At 36.1% G+C, this 17,614-nt stretch overlaps 1 protein-coding gene across 4 annotated transcripts in view; it reads right to left on the bottom strand.

The window, feature by feature from the left end:
- Window positions 1–4,845: 4,845 nt before the first annotated feature.
- LOC100495401 overlaps window positions 4,846–17,614 on the bottom strand; it is a 38,944-nt gene continuing 26,175 nt past the window's right edge. Inside the window, exons 1-5 of one of the 4 annotated variants that reach the window (XM_002931677.4) lie at window positions 16,957–17,384; window positions 15,180–15,265; window positions 14,806–14,932; window positions 13,704–13,790; window positions 4,846–9,757 (exon numbers count right to left, since the gene is read on the bottom strand). In XM_002931677.4, coding sequence (XP_002931723.3) covers window positions 5,847–9,757; window positions 13,704–13,790; window positions 14,806–14,932; window positions 15,180–15,182 — 4,128 coding nt within the window. In that variant the 5' untranslated portion in view covers window positions 15,183–15,265; window positions 16,957–17,384 and the 3' untranslated portion in view covers window positions 4,846–5,846. Of the gene's footprint in view, window positions 9,758–12,075; window positions 12,239–13,703; window positions 13,791–14,805; window positions 14,933–15,179; window positions 15,266–16,303; window positions 16,700–16,956; window positions 17,385–17,614 lie in introns of those variants that run through there. The other 3 variants (XM_004914041.4, XM_018093368.2, XM_031900840.1) reach the window with 3 other exon arrangements.

Genomic DNA, 17,614 nt, shown 5'->3' with positions numbered 1-17,614 from the left:
TTGGTGCATGTGTACTCCAAGTTCCAAGAATAACTACACTGCACTTGCGCAGCCAATGCAAAAGCAGAGTGTTTTAATTTCCTTGTATTTTAAGATACAATAGCTTGCAAAAGTATCCTCTTGTTTTACCAAATAACAAATTCTACAACAAAGTGTCTGTTTCAGTTCAACTGAGAATTTATTGCATTAACGTATTGTAATTATGTGCAAATAAGGTTCACAAATTAATGGCAGAGCCTGTAAAAACATTTATAGAGATAATAATAAGAAGAATAGTAATAGATTCAAATAACAATAACTATATAGAAGGTTATGTTATAACATAGTGTTTTTTAGGTCTAGTAGCCAGAGCAACCACTCATGAGATGGCATTTATTGAGCTGCTGTTTAAAATCAAGAATCTGAATGGTTGGTATTGGTTATTAAACCTGGAATAAACTTTTTTTATTTTATTAAATAACCCTATAAGAGACTGGGAAAGGGGATTACTTTTACCACTGCACCACCTTTGCTTTCTGACCCAGTTTAATAAACCTGCTTCCAACTTCCAACCATACTGGCCTTATAAACTACATCAGAAGGAGGCCAAGTAGGCAACAAATCCTCCTTTGGAACACATATATTAGTCCCTTGTAACTTAGTTTGGGGGGGGAGAAACTAAATACAATATAACCTGCACAGGGCAGATTTCAAGTACCATTACAAGCAAGCACTACAATTGTGTGACAGCCTGGGTGATATAAAGGTTTGTGTAAAATAATGATAAAAGGAGGTTGAAATTTTCTGGAATAATAGTAGACTGTTACTTCTTACTGGTCTTACCGAAAATATACAGTGTTTATAACAGAAACAGGCTTTTTTCTGTCAAAGTGAAGACTAATTTCTGCAAGTTTACATTTTTTACAATGAAAAAAATAAATACATAAAATATAAGGATATTATATATTCCTATAGGGTACCATATAAAAGTACAAGGCGAAGGTCTAGTGCTTTTATACAGATGATGGAACTCCAGGGTGACTTCTAATAGCTTCATATTTTTTCAACAGGGGGCACATTATTTAATATAATACACAAATTTCAGTAAGTCACATTACAAAATCACATGACTAAGCACCATTTATAAGGCTATAATTTACAGGATATTTGGAGACTCTTGTGTATTATAAAAATGTTACACAGGAGCTAAGAATGTACTGTAAAATATATCCTTATAAATGGTGCTTACTGAGGTCATCATTTTTAATCAGTGGTTAGTGATGTGATTTGTGTTACATGGCTTGCTGAAACTTGTATATTATATATTATAATGTACTTTTGGTTGTAAAATATGACCTGTAAAAAGAAATGAAACTTTTTGGTACTAATGTTTTTGTCTATGAAAATCTTCATAGACAATGTTTTAAGGGGTGTAAAATGGAGCACTTGGACCCACAGAACAGCAGTTCAAGGTAGAGAGAAAGGTATCAGGTATAATACAGCAATATAATACCAGAAATACTTTGTAGGTCCTTTATGAAAGGACCTGCACTTAGAAACATTGTTTCTCAGACTTAATTAAATAAGTAGCTTTTGGCAGAGAGCCCAGAAAGTTAACAAACCACACCTGCACTGAGATACAATTGTACTGTAACTAATAAGCTAAACAGGTCTCTTGAGGGAACTGAGACTCGCAGCTTAAAGGACAATTTCAGCTTTAAAAAAAATAAAATAAAAACAAAACTGTAATAACACATAAAACTAGACCTCAAAACCCCCAGAAATGTGTTCAAACCTAAAATAACCTGCCAAATTTAGTCAAATGGGAGTGGTATTTAGGGGGTGTGGTCGCAAAAATAAAAAAAAGTCAAAAAATTTTGACACACTACGCATGCCATTTCTTTTTGTCCCTCTTTCCATTTTCAAAATGTTGGGAGGTATGCTTCAAATGCAGAGCATTTGTTGGTGGCATAAGGGCATCCTCCAAGCTTGCACATCATATGCTCAAACAAGGAAGTGTGAGTGCCAGGCTGCCAGCAGGTCCTGGGGAACCCTGTATTTACAAGCTGCCAATGACAGGATTTAGGTAAAGGGTTTTCTTGCACTGCACTATGCACCTTGTGATAGATTTGCAACCGTTTCCTCCTCTTTATTGCATTTCTTAAAGTTGTCTCTGCTTATGATCTAATTATGTTGCGCGTTACTAGAAGTATAGCAAATACAGCTTGTTTTAGTAAAGTAACTCCCATGTCCACAAGATGGCAGTGCTATATCAGTTAACAGGCTGCATGTGTGTGTCAAAAGTTGTTTAAACCAATTATTAAATACCTTGTAGGTTCAAACTCTCACCCACGTAAAACAATAGACTGCTGCAGAATGTGTTTGCTCTCAATAAATTAATGATAATAATTTGTGTCGTTATATACTAGTCAGTTCTGACTGCCATGCATTCCTTTACCTGGACTTCTTATTTTGTAAATAAAAGTCTGTTTTGGTTGCTTTATAGTGTGCATGGTCCACTTCAAATATATATCAGACAGAAAAAGGTATTTTTTAATTTTAGAATCCAGGGGCAAATCCCACATGAAAAAAATGGCACATACAATAAAAATATTGTTGCATGTGAATATAAAGTATAAAATCAGCACTAATGTATATCAGTGATGTAACTCTCAGTTGCTGTTTTGAAGCTTTTTCTCAAGAGACCTTTAAATAGACATTAGTATGTTACAAATACATATTCTAATCAATGTTTCAGTTGGTGTTCCCTTTCTTTTATTGGCCTTCCTATTTTGCCTGTTCCTTATCTGTAGATGAAAATATTTTTTTTTGGTCACTGACCCTGGCAACCTAAAAATATTTGTGCTTATTTACAAATGTAGCTGCAGAGTACAATGTGTAATTTTTTTACCCATAATGCTTAGATTGTATCACCTATTGTATCAGTTATTGGTTGCTTTATATGTAACTCTCTGTGGCTAATGTATGAAACTTTATTGTATAGCGCTGCAGAATATGTTGGCGCTTTATAAATACATGTTAATAACAATAATAATACAACATTTCCCCCACAATTCCAGTGTATGTGCAGCCACAAGTGGATTTATGCCTGCCAAAATTGCATCTGAATTGTTAAAACATGTCTAAATGCGCATTGAGGAAACTATGAATTCACTTTGCTTAAAGTGGTAGCATACCCACTTTTTTCAATATTAGTTTAATGAATAATGTTTGTGGTTAGCATATTTTTGCCTATTGTTTTAATAAGGAAATGTTTTAATAGTTTTGCTCTAAACAGGGCAAAATCAGGTTTTTAAGAGCACAATCAAAGCAAATCAACATTATACTTAGAAGCCTTCTGTGTAATAAGATCAACCTTAACCCTAAAAGGCTGCAGCTGCAGAGAGGGAGGGATTTGTTTAGTCAGTGAGCTTCTAAGTGTAGTGCTGAATTGATTGGATTGTGCTTACATAAACAGTAAAAAAATACAATATATAATATGCAGAAAATAACTGTGAATGTGAAAATAAAAAAATGGAGACAAAGCAATTGTTCACTGAGCACTGTATACAGGTTTGTGCTTTGACCTTCCAAATGTGTCCAATTGACACGATTGTCCTACTTTACAGACCCCAAGGGGGTTAAGCCCAAACCAGTGTGGCTGGGTGTAAATGGCTATGGCCTGGTGAAGCGGGAATGTGGCCTCAGTGAACAGCATAACACAACAAAATATGCAATGCTTGGTTTAGGTACTGAATGTGAGGAAGTGTTGTACTCTGCAATCATGCAAATCAGGGGAAGGGAAGCATGACTGGAAATTCAATTCCATAAGACAAAGGTTCCCAAGCTGTTTAGAATGCCTTCACTGGAAGCACAAAGCTGTGAAAGGGGGCTGGGCTAATATTAAGAGACCATGTGATAGATCCGGAATACTTCTAGAAATTAGAGCTATAAGGGTTATATGGCTTGCTTTCAGTTAAATGCAATGAATGAAATCCAGAAAACTGCATTTAATAGAAATGTGTCTGATTTATTTATAGCCATTGGGCTAATTAGCTATAATTTGAGGGTCAGTGTCATTTGCTGGTGTTGGTATCCCTGAAATAGGAGAGATTAATTCATCCATTTTATTATTTTGTTAAGGGACCCAGTAACCCAACTAAAGCCCCACAGGCCCAAGTACAAAATTTGCCTTTGAGCCCCCTCCCCCATGCCCACACCTGCTAACCTCCTTATGTTGTTGTATCCCTGACAAGCCCCTTGGGGCAGTAGGGATACCATTGGGGACTAAAGACCTTGCTGTATGATGATTCCTGTGTCAGTTTCTTCTTGGTTTGTACCTCAGACTTCAAACCTTACATTATAGTGATGTGTGGGTCAAGGAAAACTCAACTCACACCCAACCTTAACCCAAAAAACCTGACCCTAACCTGCTGCCATTGTAGGACCTGCACCCAACCACTACACATGTCTTCCTGTTCCGCATGCACCTGTGATTCCAAGACAGGGAACCTTTTGCAGCAGAGGAGGAGTGTACTTCCCCAGTCTGACCCGCATCCACCCTGAGCTCACAGTGGTCCCCAAATTTCAACCCAAACCAGCCCAACCCATGGGTTTTGGGTCAATCTGCATATTGCTATTACATTGTAATCTGTATGGGGCTGGTCTGGTAGGGGTGCTTGTATATATTATGATATGTTTTGTAACAAAACTACAAAAATGTCTGCTGTGTCTATGTTGATGTAGGGCCCTTTCCCGTTCCTGCTTCATTTTGTACTTCTGCTTACTCTCCCCCAGTCTCCTGTAAATCTTCCTTTACTCTTTCATTATGTTACATGTCTAAAAAAATAAGACACAAGTGGGAAGGCCAATTTTAAAAATGTATTATGAAATAAAATAAATCTTACTAAAGATACAAATATTTACAAATAGACTATAAATCTAGCATGAAAATATATGCAGTGCAAACAACCCCAGAACAATGCTCAATTATATAAAATTAATACATTAGCAATAATATTTTTAAAACATTTTTTGTAATAACATTTTTAAAAAAAGTAATCACATTTTTGACATATTTAAATAATATTTATATATTAAATTTCAAAAGTGCAGTTTCACTGAAATAAAATAAATCTGTCAATATCTTCCTGCTTTAAGAAGGCTAATGAAACACTATTTTCCTATTGCAATATAATCCAAAATTATTATTGGTATTGTAAATGTAATTAGTGATATAGAGAAAATGAATCTAGAAAAAGTTGTTATCCAGTCTAAAGCAAATGCGGTAAATACATTAAATAAGTGTTATAGCAGTATAGCTATAGCTGTTTTCTGGTTTTATTAGCACTTATTAATATAATGCTAACAATCAAGTTTACAACAACTTCAGACTTATTTCAGGACATCTTGTCTACTGTCTGTCTAGTGCAACATATATATATATATATACTGTGCATGGTTGGAAAGAAGTTGCATATTATTTTTGAAAAATATATAAATCAGAAAAACCAGTGACCTTACTGTTTAAGTGCACTTTTGGTAACAATGATAAAGGTTATTTTTGACTGACTGTAACATAGGCAGGAATAAAAAAAGACCAGGCATATTTAAAGAAGGTAAAGTATAGCAATGGCATTCCTCTCCTATTCATATTCCAGTCTCTCATTCAAAACACTGCTTGGTTGCTAGGGTAATTTGATTCTAGCAACCAGACAGCTGCTGAAATTTCAAACTAAAGTGCTGCTGAACAAAAAGCTAAAGAATTTAAAAAAACACACACATGACTACATCATACTAAAAGAACATTGTTGAACAACCCCTTTTGAAAATATTATCATCTAAACATTTTTGCATGTTTTAGTATTTTAATTGTCAATGTTTTTTCTTTTTGCTTCCTGTAGATGATTTAGTTTTACATTGGTTTCTTCTTTGTTATGTGTTTTCTGATGAGATTTAAGCTTTGTGTTGTCATTGAAAGTTTTTCCACATACTGAACAGGCATATGGTTTCTGACCTGTATGAATTCTCTCATGTCTACGTAGGTTTGAACTTTGTGAAAAGCTTTTTCCACAGCCACTACAGTTAAAAGGTTTCTCTCCAGTGTGAGTCCTCACATGAGTAGCATATGAAGAACGGTCAGAGAACCTTCTCCTACAATAATGGCATGAATATGGCTTTTCGCCTGTATGTATTCTCTGATGAGAAACAAGTGTTGAGTGCTGGCTAAAACACTTGCCACATGCACTGCAGCGAAATGGTTTCTCTCCTGTGTGTATTCGTGTGTGTACTGTAAGAGTCGCATTATCAGCAAACCGTTTTCCACATTCAGCACAAGGAAAGGGTTTCTCTTCCTTATGTGATCTTTGATGCATAACAAACATTTCTCTCCCATGAAAAGTTCTCCCACAATCCATGCACTGATACGGCTTTCTATCTTTGTGAATTTTTTCATGTCTTAGAAGTAATTGATTCTGTACAAATCTCTTTCCACATGCATAGCAAACATGTAGTTTCTCTTCTTTGTGGCTTCTTTCATGTAACAGGAATACCGAATGCTGAGCAAACATTTTTCCGCATTTACTGCATGTGTGAGTCTGTCTAACATTAGATGTGCTGTCTTCATTGCCAGTCAGAGTACTGTTGATACTATTCACACACAAACGGCAAGTTTTATTTTTCATACCCAACTGTGATTCAACACAATTCTTCCTGTTCTGTACAGCTTTTTCCTTGGCAGTCTTTATTTTTCCAATAAACCTTTTGCCACATTTGTTGCATTCATGAGAAATCCAGGTTGCTTTTATTTTAAAGTATTTTTTATGTAACATGTTGTTTATATTGTGTTTCTTATATGCTCTGTTTACTGTATTGCTATTTTGGCTATACATATTTTTAATACCCTTTTTTATACAAGAATATAAGGAACTGCCCTTTCGTCTAGAAAAGTGCAATGACATGGACTTAGACTGTGTTATTCTTGTATTCATGTAAGCTTTTGGATTTTGCCCATTTTCACAGCCTGTGTGTAGCTTCTCAGGTCTGGATTTTACAGGTCGATCAGTAACAGGTCTATAGCTAGGATGGTTGTTTTCACTGACATTTATGTTTCCATTTTTCTTATTTGTTTTACTAGCATGAATATTTCTTATTCTCCGTGTGCCTTGAAGCTTCTTATTTTGTCTTAAATTATAGGATCCATTTTCATGCTTGCCTTTTCCATTTGTGTTTTTGTTGATTTCCTGACATTTTATTTCTTTAACCAAATGAAACCCATTCCTATCACTGGTGATACAAGTACATTCTCTTTTTCCAGGATAGGTTATAAGAGGCTTTTTTGTCTTACCATCATTTTGACTTGATTTGGCATTTCTTATGGCACATCCTTCTGCACTGCCTTTGCTGTTTGAGCAAACTGATACATTTTGTTCAGCATTTCTAAAATTTTGGATGACTGCTCTATTTTTTAACTTCTTTTCCTTATAATCATCACCACCAACTTTATCATTTTCATTACAACATAGTCTGTGCCTGCTGGTTCTTTGTATTTTTATATTCCATTGACAATTTTCATTATCACTGGTTTCTCTATGGTGCTTTTGGACCCAATGGCTTGGATATTCATTAGAAGAATTGTAAGAACATGGCATAGACATGTTTTTATGGTTATATTCTGATGAAATATGCTTCATTACCAGTTTTACAGAAGGATCATTGCCACCCACAGTAATACCCAAATTAACCTGAACACTAGCATCCTTTTTTTCTTCACCACTATTAAAATATATTCTATTGTGCTTTTGAGATACTTTTTCTTTTACTTCTAAATAATTCCTTTTACCATCATCATTGTTGGTTGTTTTGCTGCCTTTTAAAGCCACTAACTTTTGATTTGATTTCATATTATTTGTCTCCGATTTATCTTTACCCCACAGACTTTCTATTTTTCGCCTTTTTATATTAATTGTGTTTTCAGCATTATAAAAATGTTTCTTAATGTGTTTTTTTTCAATTCCTTTAGAAGAACTCAGTGATGTCAAGCTTTTAGTTTTGTAATGATCCACTGATCTAGCCTGTGTTTTATTTAAGACAGGCGCTGTGGTGCATACAATGTTATTCTGTTCTAAATTACCTTGAAAAAGTTGTTTCTTTGATGGATTTCTACATCTGTCTCTTGAACATTGTTCCAATGCCATTTTAATATTTTTAGTATATGTGTAAGTCTCGCAGTTAGCTTGTGTTACTGCAGTTTCTGTTATCTTTGTGCACAATTTAGTGGTATTAAAGGAATTTTTGTGGAAGCTATTATTGCTTACAGTCTGGCAATCAGAGGTTACTCCATTCCTAAGTGTTTGGCATGGTATTTCACAGGTTTGTAAAAGACTGCATTGCTCTTTCCCTTTGCAAATCTTACTTTTCGAGAATTTGTCAGCAACAATACAACATGATTTTACTACGCCCAAATGGTCAGTTCTGTTGATGTAAGATTTTGTTTTTTGTACCTGTTTCACATCAACAACACTGCTCTTTTCAAGTTGTGACCTTTCTTTTTGATCACTGTTACTTTCTAAAAGTATGCAGGGTCTCATTTTAACTTTCAAAATACTTTTGTGTTTACTGGGAACCTGTGGTCTTGTATCGTTATGATCAACACCCAAGCCCTGTTTATTTGGAATTCTATTTTTACAGCATACTCTTCTGACTCCTTGAGGTTTGTGGATACCATCTTTTTCCTTGATTAAAATGCTATCAGATTTTGGTTTATTCTGAAAATATTTACCATATGTGCATTCTACTTTCTGACCATTAGTCACATTAGTTACACAAGAATTTACTATAACATCTGAATCTTTTAAAGGAATGAGTTTCTTTATGATTATTTCTCTAGGAGGGGCTTGTTGCTTTTGATCTGACTTATGAGGTACAAATTTATGAATCTCAGAATTTACACTGCATGCACTAGATTTAGGCACAGCTGGGTCCTTGGCCAGTTTTTGACTACTTGTACTTATCAGTTGATTCCTTTTTAAATAGTTTTTAATTTTTACTTGCTTTGAAGGGGCATGGGCTATTTTGCAAAGAGCTATTTTGGTGGCAGGAATGTTTATTTTCCTTTTATGGCACCTAAATAAGTTTGAATTGTCATCCTTTTCCAAGCATGAAATCCTTTTATCCTTGACGCTGGAATTTATATAGTCCTTGCCTTCCTTTCTTCTGTTATTCTGCACTTTTGCTTTATTTATAAATTTCAGATTATTGCTTTTTCCAGTTTGCTCAAAATCCAGATATGCATTCAGAGAATTTAGCTTGTTGTTTTCAGCATTTTTGCTTTTTGTGGAAATATTTGATTCCTTTACTTCCTCCTCAGCATTACTATCATTGCCGCATAGCTTGTTATATAGTTCAACTTCTAACCCATTTGACTGTTTGTTTATTGCAGCAATCAGTTGATCTTTGGTCTTTGTATATATTCCATTATCTTTCTGTATATCGTAACCCAAATCAGGAATTACCAATGCAGTAATATTTTCCTTGCTGCTCTGTTGTGTGTTTGGATTCAAGAAGACTTCAGAGCATTTCTCTATACATATATTTTGATCTGAATTTTGTTCATGACGTTGAGTGGCTCGTTTTGTTTCTTGACTTCTCTCAGTTAGTTTAGGCTGACATAAGACTCTGTTCCTCTCATCAGTTTTAGAAGACATAGCACTTGATGATGGCAGAACTTGCAAATCTAATGGCATGGGGCGGAGCAGATCATTTTTTTCAGAGGCTCTATCTGCAACAAAATGCACGTGGGTTAAAGACTGATAGATTTTAATCTCTGATCACTCATTCTGATTTTCAGCTGCTCAGAAACATTACATTGTTCTGATCATTATATAATATCTATTATGCTGTCTTGTCAGGAACATATTTGTATTAATTTATGCTAAAATGAGAGATAGAAAGAGAGCCAAAGTTCATTTTTTTAATTATTTATTTATTTTTTGTTTGGAATTTCAAAACTTTCTATAAAGCCCAATGTACTTTTCTTCAGAACATAATAACACCACCTTTTCTGTGGTTCCAGGAATCCTTTATGACTCCTTGGGTTTGGCACATGCACAGTACCTTTTCAGCTGTGCTGCACATGCACTAATCCCAATGCACAGCAGGAAAGTGATGCAGCTGCACTCTGAAGAAAAGTACTCTGGGTCATTTTGCTTTTTAAACAATAGGCACACTGGTCAAAGGTTAACAGCTGAGGTTATCTTTTTTTAAACTTTACTTGTTCTTTAATCCTGTCTGTAAATATTGCATGTGATCGCAAAGCCTAGCCCAATAAAGATCAGAAGAACAGACCCATATATAACAAAGTTAGGATGTTGTTAGTTATGTGTATAGGAAATGCCTCAGCTAAGTGCTATGGGTGAAATGATGAATGTTTCTATTTATACAATAAGATGTAAATATACAATGACCTTTACTGTGCATTTAATATAAATAATTACAAGATAAAAACCTACTTAGATAAGGGGTGTATTTTCATCAAAAGTGCTTGTCAACATGTCTGCCCATTCTGCAACAAACTCCTAGACCAACCCCACAATTGCTTGACAGCTTTGCTGCTTGGCTTTCATATTTCATTGCTCTGACACCCCATTCATCATTCTAGGTGACTTTAATATAACCATTTACAATCCTACTGTCCCTTCTATCTAAAACTCCTTCTAACACCCTCCTTTGGCTTATCTCTGTGTTCTGATTTCCTCTGTCACTCCAATGGGAACTCTCTTGATCTTATATTCTTCAGATTTTGCTAAATTTCCAACTCCCCTTTCACCTCTCTGATCACAAACTGATCAAATTTGAAGTTGGTCTAGCTCCTTCTACCTCCACTGCACATTTTTAGACATATACCATGACCTGCAAAACTCTTTTACTTTTGATTCTCTACTTAAACATTGCAAACATATACTGTCCTAATTTGGAAACCTTTGTTTATTGTAACAATTGTCCTTAATGAGGCCTAAACAGCACAAGCCTTGGCATACAGCTCAAAAGAGTATCTAAAGCATATAATATCTATAGATGGCCACCTACAATGAGTGTCAGTGGTGCAAAGTCCCAACAGGAATAGTTTCGGGCTACAAAGCTGCTCTGCTCTCATAAAATACCAGACGCTGCCTTGCCAAGCATACCTACTGCACTCTTGCCCTGTAAAAAAACTGCACACTCCCCTTCCCTGCTCCATCTTTGTGCTGTTGTCACTGCTCACAATATTTCTGAGCACTTCAAATGCAAAACTGGCTCTATCAAAAATTACATCACTGTCACGACAAGACACTAAGGAGGAGCCAGTGTCACATATTCTAACTGAGGTGAGGCTAGCAGGAAAGAACCTAAATGCTGGATAACTAGGGGTGTAACAGTAAACAGCAGAACTGAGGCCAGAAGCCAAATAAAATGAATGTGAACTTGAATAGATAAGGTGATGTGACAAAACAGCTTACTGTGCACGAGATAGTTCAAAGTAAATTTTTAGGCAAAAGTCAGTGGCAAATGGCAGGCTGAGATGAAATCCAGTAACAGGTCAGTGGTCAGGGCTGGCAGCAATTAAGCAGATTCCAGTAATTGGACAGGCACCTGACAAGCACCTGACAAGCAGAGTTGAGGAACAGGCAGAAGGTCAAAACCAGGAGATCTAGAAATATAGGGCAAGGAAGGGTAACGGAAGGTAACGGAGCACAGGAACAAGGCAACGGACTAGGAACAAGGTGGAGAATCAGAAACTAGGAACCAAAATGGATATCAGGCTCAAGGAATCGCAGAATACAGGAGGCAAGATCCTTGCTAGATAGTGTAATGACCAAGCACTGAGGAAAGCTCAGTTCAGTAATGCACCAGAAGTCCAGATCCTGACAATCGCACAACCACATCCTTAATGCCTTCCACCTCCCTCTCTCTACACTCCTTAGGCTCCCCTGTGCTCCTAACCCCAGAGACTGAAAAGTGTATCTTAAAGGAATAGTAATATAAATATTTTGCATTAAAAATATCCATTCTGAGCAGAAATTGCAATATTATAAGTGTATTTTAAATAATTATAATTACCATGAATTTATAAAGCTCAGGCTGCAGAACTCTAAAAACTCCCAAAACATACTTCCAGTCAGCTCTTCCCTCTCTTACTCCCTGTTCAAGCTCAGCCAGCACACTGCCTTCACATTTGCATGATGACACAGAAGGAGAAGTCCTCTGTCCCCCATGCCTTTCCCTGAACCAGCATGAGAAAAATCTGTTAATCACTCACAAGGCAGATTCTGAAAGTGCTAAGAAAAATAGGAAACTAACTTCTGGTTTGAACCGGAAGTCAAGCAATCGGCCATTGCATTTTTTGCAACACAAAAAAACACTCAAATTATTGCAATTCTTATATGATATATATGTTATGTGCATATGTTTAAAAGGTGCTTTTTAATGTGACATATTTGTGTTACTTTTCCATTTACTTTTGCATTGCTCACATCTTACTACCTGTTCTCTTGATTCCATTCCTTTGAAACTTTTCTAAAATCTTAACTAATCAAGGCCTTAGCCCATCTATTTAACCTTTTTCATCTCAACTGGAATCTTTCTCTTCCGTCCCTTACAACACGTAGGGGCAGATTCATGAAATCACGAGTTCAAATCCCAAATGGGAAAATTCGTATTGGATACGAAAATTTCTGAAGATGACAAATATCACGAAAATGCTTACGAAAAAAACGTATTAGTCATGATAATATTGCATTGGCGATCCTAAAGTCCCAAAATTTTCGTACCGAACGTAAACAGCGGGAAAACCTTTCCGATTTTTTCACACAAGCATACAAAAAAGTTGCGCAAGCGTACGAAAAAATTGTGTGAAAAATTCGGCGAAAATATGCTTGGAGTGTTGAAATGAACGCTCCGAGCGTTCGTGTCTTAGTAAATCTGCCCCTTATAGTGTTATCAGTGTCTGTTACTGTTCTTGATGCCGCTATCACCCCAGACCCTGGGGGTTATGATTCTGTCCATTCAATAACTAAATTATGCCACTTCCACCAAAGTAATATTCCCAAAATATGTTAATTTATCACATAAGATGCCAGCAAAATTCTAAGTCACTTTATTATCATATTGACTACTGTGATGTGGCATTCCCCTTAATAGCTCATCACCCTTCTAGTCCATAATAAATACTGCTGCCAGGCTCATACACCTTAGAAACCACTCTTCCTCTGCCATGCCACTATGCCAGTTTCTACACTGGCTTCTGCCACCTTTCAGGGTGAAATACAAATTAATGTTGTTAGCATTTAAAGCAGTTCACACAACTTATCACCAAGTACTAACCAAACCACTTTTCTTCTACTTCTACTGATCTGCTTCTCAGCTCTTCACTAATTACTGATTTGTATAATGCTACCCAGGCCTGCTGTTACATTACTGAATGATTCCCGATCTTGCTCATTTCTGCACTGTGTATCTCATACATCCTTTTAGACTATCAGCTATTGAGCAGCACCCTCTTTATCTTTTTATCCATTATTGGCTATATATTCACTGTACATGCCCATCTATTGTACAACACTTTGGAATATATAATAGCAAGTACTATCTTTCAACAGCCAATAAATACATATTATTGTACTTGTACTCTGCAAAATAAATCTATCAATATAAGAAACTCTATAGTGCTTTACTTAACATTCACCTACCATTTAGGATTTTCTCTTCATTTGCCCAAATGCCATTTATCCATGGTTCATGCTTTCTTTCAATGTTTGAAATTAATGCAGGTTGACCTAACATTAGCAAGCAATAACAAAAATTAAACCATAATACAGAAATATTAATTCTAATACATTCTTTTCTAAATTAAAAAATATCTGTTAAAGGAAGATCTTAGGTCTATGACTGTATTGTATGATTAAAAGGGAAATTCCATCCAAACCCAACTTGAGCTTTTTTGAAAAGTAAACATAATTTTAAGCATTTTAGATTTTTAATGTAATAATATGGTTTGGAGCAGTTACCTAAGCCTAGTATCTTGTTCTCCTGTTGATCTGGCTGACTACCTAAAGACTCAAAATAATAATGTAACAGTAGTCAACTGCTTCCAGCCTGTATCCTCTGCATCCTACAATCCTCTGCACACATGATGTCAGTAAGGAAAGTAACATTGCAATGCAATGCAATGCATTGTGGGTTATGTAGTTCCTGCATGATGTCTGTAAATTTTGGAGAAGTAATTTGTAACATGTTTTTGACCCTCCTCCCCTGCCAGGATTACAAATGATACAGAAAGAGAAGAAATGTTTTGCAGCTGAATTTCAGCATATACAAATAGTATTTATTCATACTTTCTAAAGAAACGGATTATAGTGATATAGGTATATTAAGGGTTTCTGTGTTGTGGGAGGCTGTTTAACAAGTTTTGGTTCAGAAGCCCGAATTTCCATTTAAAATAAATAAAGTCTGCATTTTCAGCCCTATGTTATTACCATATCAATGCAATTCTGGCCACAGTGACTCATATACCATGAATCTAAAGTCTGCAGAAGACAGAGTGAGCCTCTCCCAAGTAAACTAATATAATATCCAGATACACTGCTTGCTTAATGCTAATTTAATGTTTTACGAGGCTGAGGGAGGTTGTTTATGTATTGAAACATAAGCTTTAATATAGTAATTGCTTTCTGAAGACCCTGGAACATGTGATGAAATGGCCATGATCACAGTCTATAATGCAAAAAGGTCAGGCAAATCATTAGGAACCTGTTACCACACAATGTTAACACATGCTTGCTCTCTACCTACACAAAGAAATGAGCATGTTGTAATTTTCCAGCATAACCTCCTTGTACAGATTTTTTTGCTCTCCATCCAAACATTCCCATTCTTCCTCTGAGAAGAAGACTGCAACGTCTTCAAAGCTTTTTAATGCCTGTAAAAAATAATTACATATATATTATGTTGAAGAGGAAAAAATTCAGAAGTTTCATACTTAAAGAGGAGAGCACCGCCATGCAATTCAATGCTTTGAAAAACTTTTATCACAGACCACTGCACACAACATGTTTCGGGCTGCTTAGTGCCCTTTCTCAGAGAAGCATTTTCGATACCAGGTCCCATACCTGTATATTTCCTGTTTTAATTTCAAATGAAAAATGTTTAAAAAATGTATACAATACCATCAGAACACTATATTATTAGTCAGCTCTCCTCCAGCAAATACTTCAGTTCCCACAATGATTTGCACAATCTTTCATTAGCAGACCTGAAGAGGAGAATAACATCAAATTGGTAGGATGCATAAAAAATTATGTTGAAGATAAATTAAATAAAAACACTAAGAGGCAGATTTATCAACATGTGAAATTAGAGCTACAGTAACATTCCACCATTCAATTCATTCTTACAGGATTTTCGAGGGGAATGTATCAACTGTATCACTGATTGATAAATAGGCCTTTAAATATCCCATAGGAATTAATAGAGAGTGGGGGAATTTTAACAATTGTGAGCTCCTAATGCACACTTTGATAAAACTGCCCAAAGACCCTATGTTAATGTCAATCAAGGCAGTTAAAGAAATGACAAAGGTTTAAGTTAATAAAAGAAAATTGATCAAGAATTTAAGGTACTTTCAAGCTAAAGTAACCCTTACCAACCTTTGTTTTGCAAGTGAATCATTTGCACCAGTTTGTAATGCAATCTAATATTGGTAATATGTTACTGCATTTTATGTTTTCCTAGAATGTTACAGATTCTAAGTACAAACAGGAACTTGTAAATATTTTAATTGTGCAAATGGTTTAGAAAAGCTCACATTATCAACCTTTGGTAGTTTAGCATGGCACTATTACCACTGTATAGTATGGAACTTGAACCCTGTACATTGTAACACAGTAGTCCCAACATACACAGTCCTTTGGGCCCAGTATTTTGTTGGGTCATAGTAAATCCACACTACTTTTAGGAGCCCATAATTTGCATTCACTGTGACATAACAATTTACAAGACTGCTTTACTGCAGTTGCGTGTTGGTTCTACTTGTTATATACAAGAAAGGAGGACAAAAATAACGGAAAATAATTTTGCTGAAGTAGGCCAGGTAAAGAGTTTATCTGGCGCACTTAGAGCAGCATGGCAAAAATAATTATGTCTTGATAGATTCTATACCTAGCAGTTACTAGGTTTCCTAATTTGTCTGGTCTTCTTTACATTTCTTTATCTCATATTCTTTCTAGCTCTACCATTCTATGTAACCAATTCTGAACCATCTTTTTTCCTTTGTATTTTGCTTCTGCTCTACCTCTGTCAAGCCAGTCTTCATTCCCATTATGTTTTCTATTTCCTTTTCATTTTGCTTCTGCTCCCTCTCTTGTGCCATTCATCCTCCCCCTTCGTCTGCTTTCTTTCGCCTCTGTTTTCCATTTTCTTATGCCTTCTCTTGAACTTTTCTGTTATTATGCCTTCATGTTCATGCTGCAGGAGGAAACTTCGCACAACTTTGGAAAGCTGAAGCGATGAGTAGGCTTTTCCACCAGCGACTCCTTTTGTTGCTGGTGGAAAGTCATTTCAGAGTGATTAGTCGCCTGCAACAGATCTCTGCTAGCGCGGGCATTAGTAACAGCTGCTTGTCACGGCTACAAAACGCCAAAAAATACCCTGACACAGACAATACTGAGAATTGCCTCTACTAAAACACACATAAGCCAATTATCAGTAAATTATTAGCATTGTCTAATTTTGTATCCATGACAAATAGCTGCTACTAGTAGCTCCATGTGTCTTTGCCCTAAACAAAAATGCTTGTGTTGCACAGCAACTTCCGAAAAGAACAGTATCTTCCTTGTAAACATACATTTACATTACATTTTTGAGGGAGAGGACATGCCCAACATAACGATGGATGACAGCGAACCTATTTTGTATACAACATACTGAGACCTAAGACATACATACATTCTCAGCCTCTGGCAACAAAGACATGACCTGGCTGTTCAGGATTTTGAAGCTGTTCTCTTGCCGGCTCAAAGTGACAGGCGACAGTTTCCACCATGATTAAATTACGATAATGTAGGCAGGGCCTCTGGTCACATGGTTGTATGCATCATACACTCTGTTGCTTCAGCAAAAGGTTGAGGGGGTTGTATGAGTAACGTGTGATCAGAGTAGAATATATGTCGGAGCAGGGAAATGTACCTTTTATGGAATTGTTGTGACACTGGAAAAAGAACTGGGGAAGTGAAAACTGTCTCTGCTTATCCAGGGTGTGCAATGTTAATTTGCATTTTTTCAAAAATGTCTAATGTTAATGAATGAAGTAGGCACAATATTTTCAGTTTTCACTGCCTCCTTCCTGCTTGCTTGCTTGCCTGCCTGTGTGGAGGAGGGGTGGGCGGGTCTATCTCAGAAGCTGTAAATAACCAGTACAGTGCTGGAAAGAAATGGCTGGAGAAGATCTTACCTACTGTTTGTTGGGATCTGCTTTTGTGCCATCCAGATGTGTTTTCTTTGGGGATTAAATGTGAAGTTGGCATTGCAATATATATTCTTTTCTGTTTAAGGGCATTACAAATAAAATTGCCACTGCATATATACTGCTATGTGTTGTGTGGGA

Source organism: Xenopus tropicalis, chromosome 4 (genome assembly GCF_000004195.4).
Source record: "Xenopus tropicalis strain Nigerian chromosome 4, UCB_Xtro_10.0, whole genome shotgun sequence".
Classification (NCBI taxonomy): domain Eukaryota; kingdom Metazoa; phylum Chordata; class Amphibia; order Anura; family Pipidae; genus Xenopus; species Xenopus tropicalis.
The sequence above is the reverse complement of the archived record's forward strand: the minus strand, read 5'-3'. Positions and strand labels throughout refer to the sequence as shown.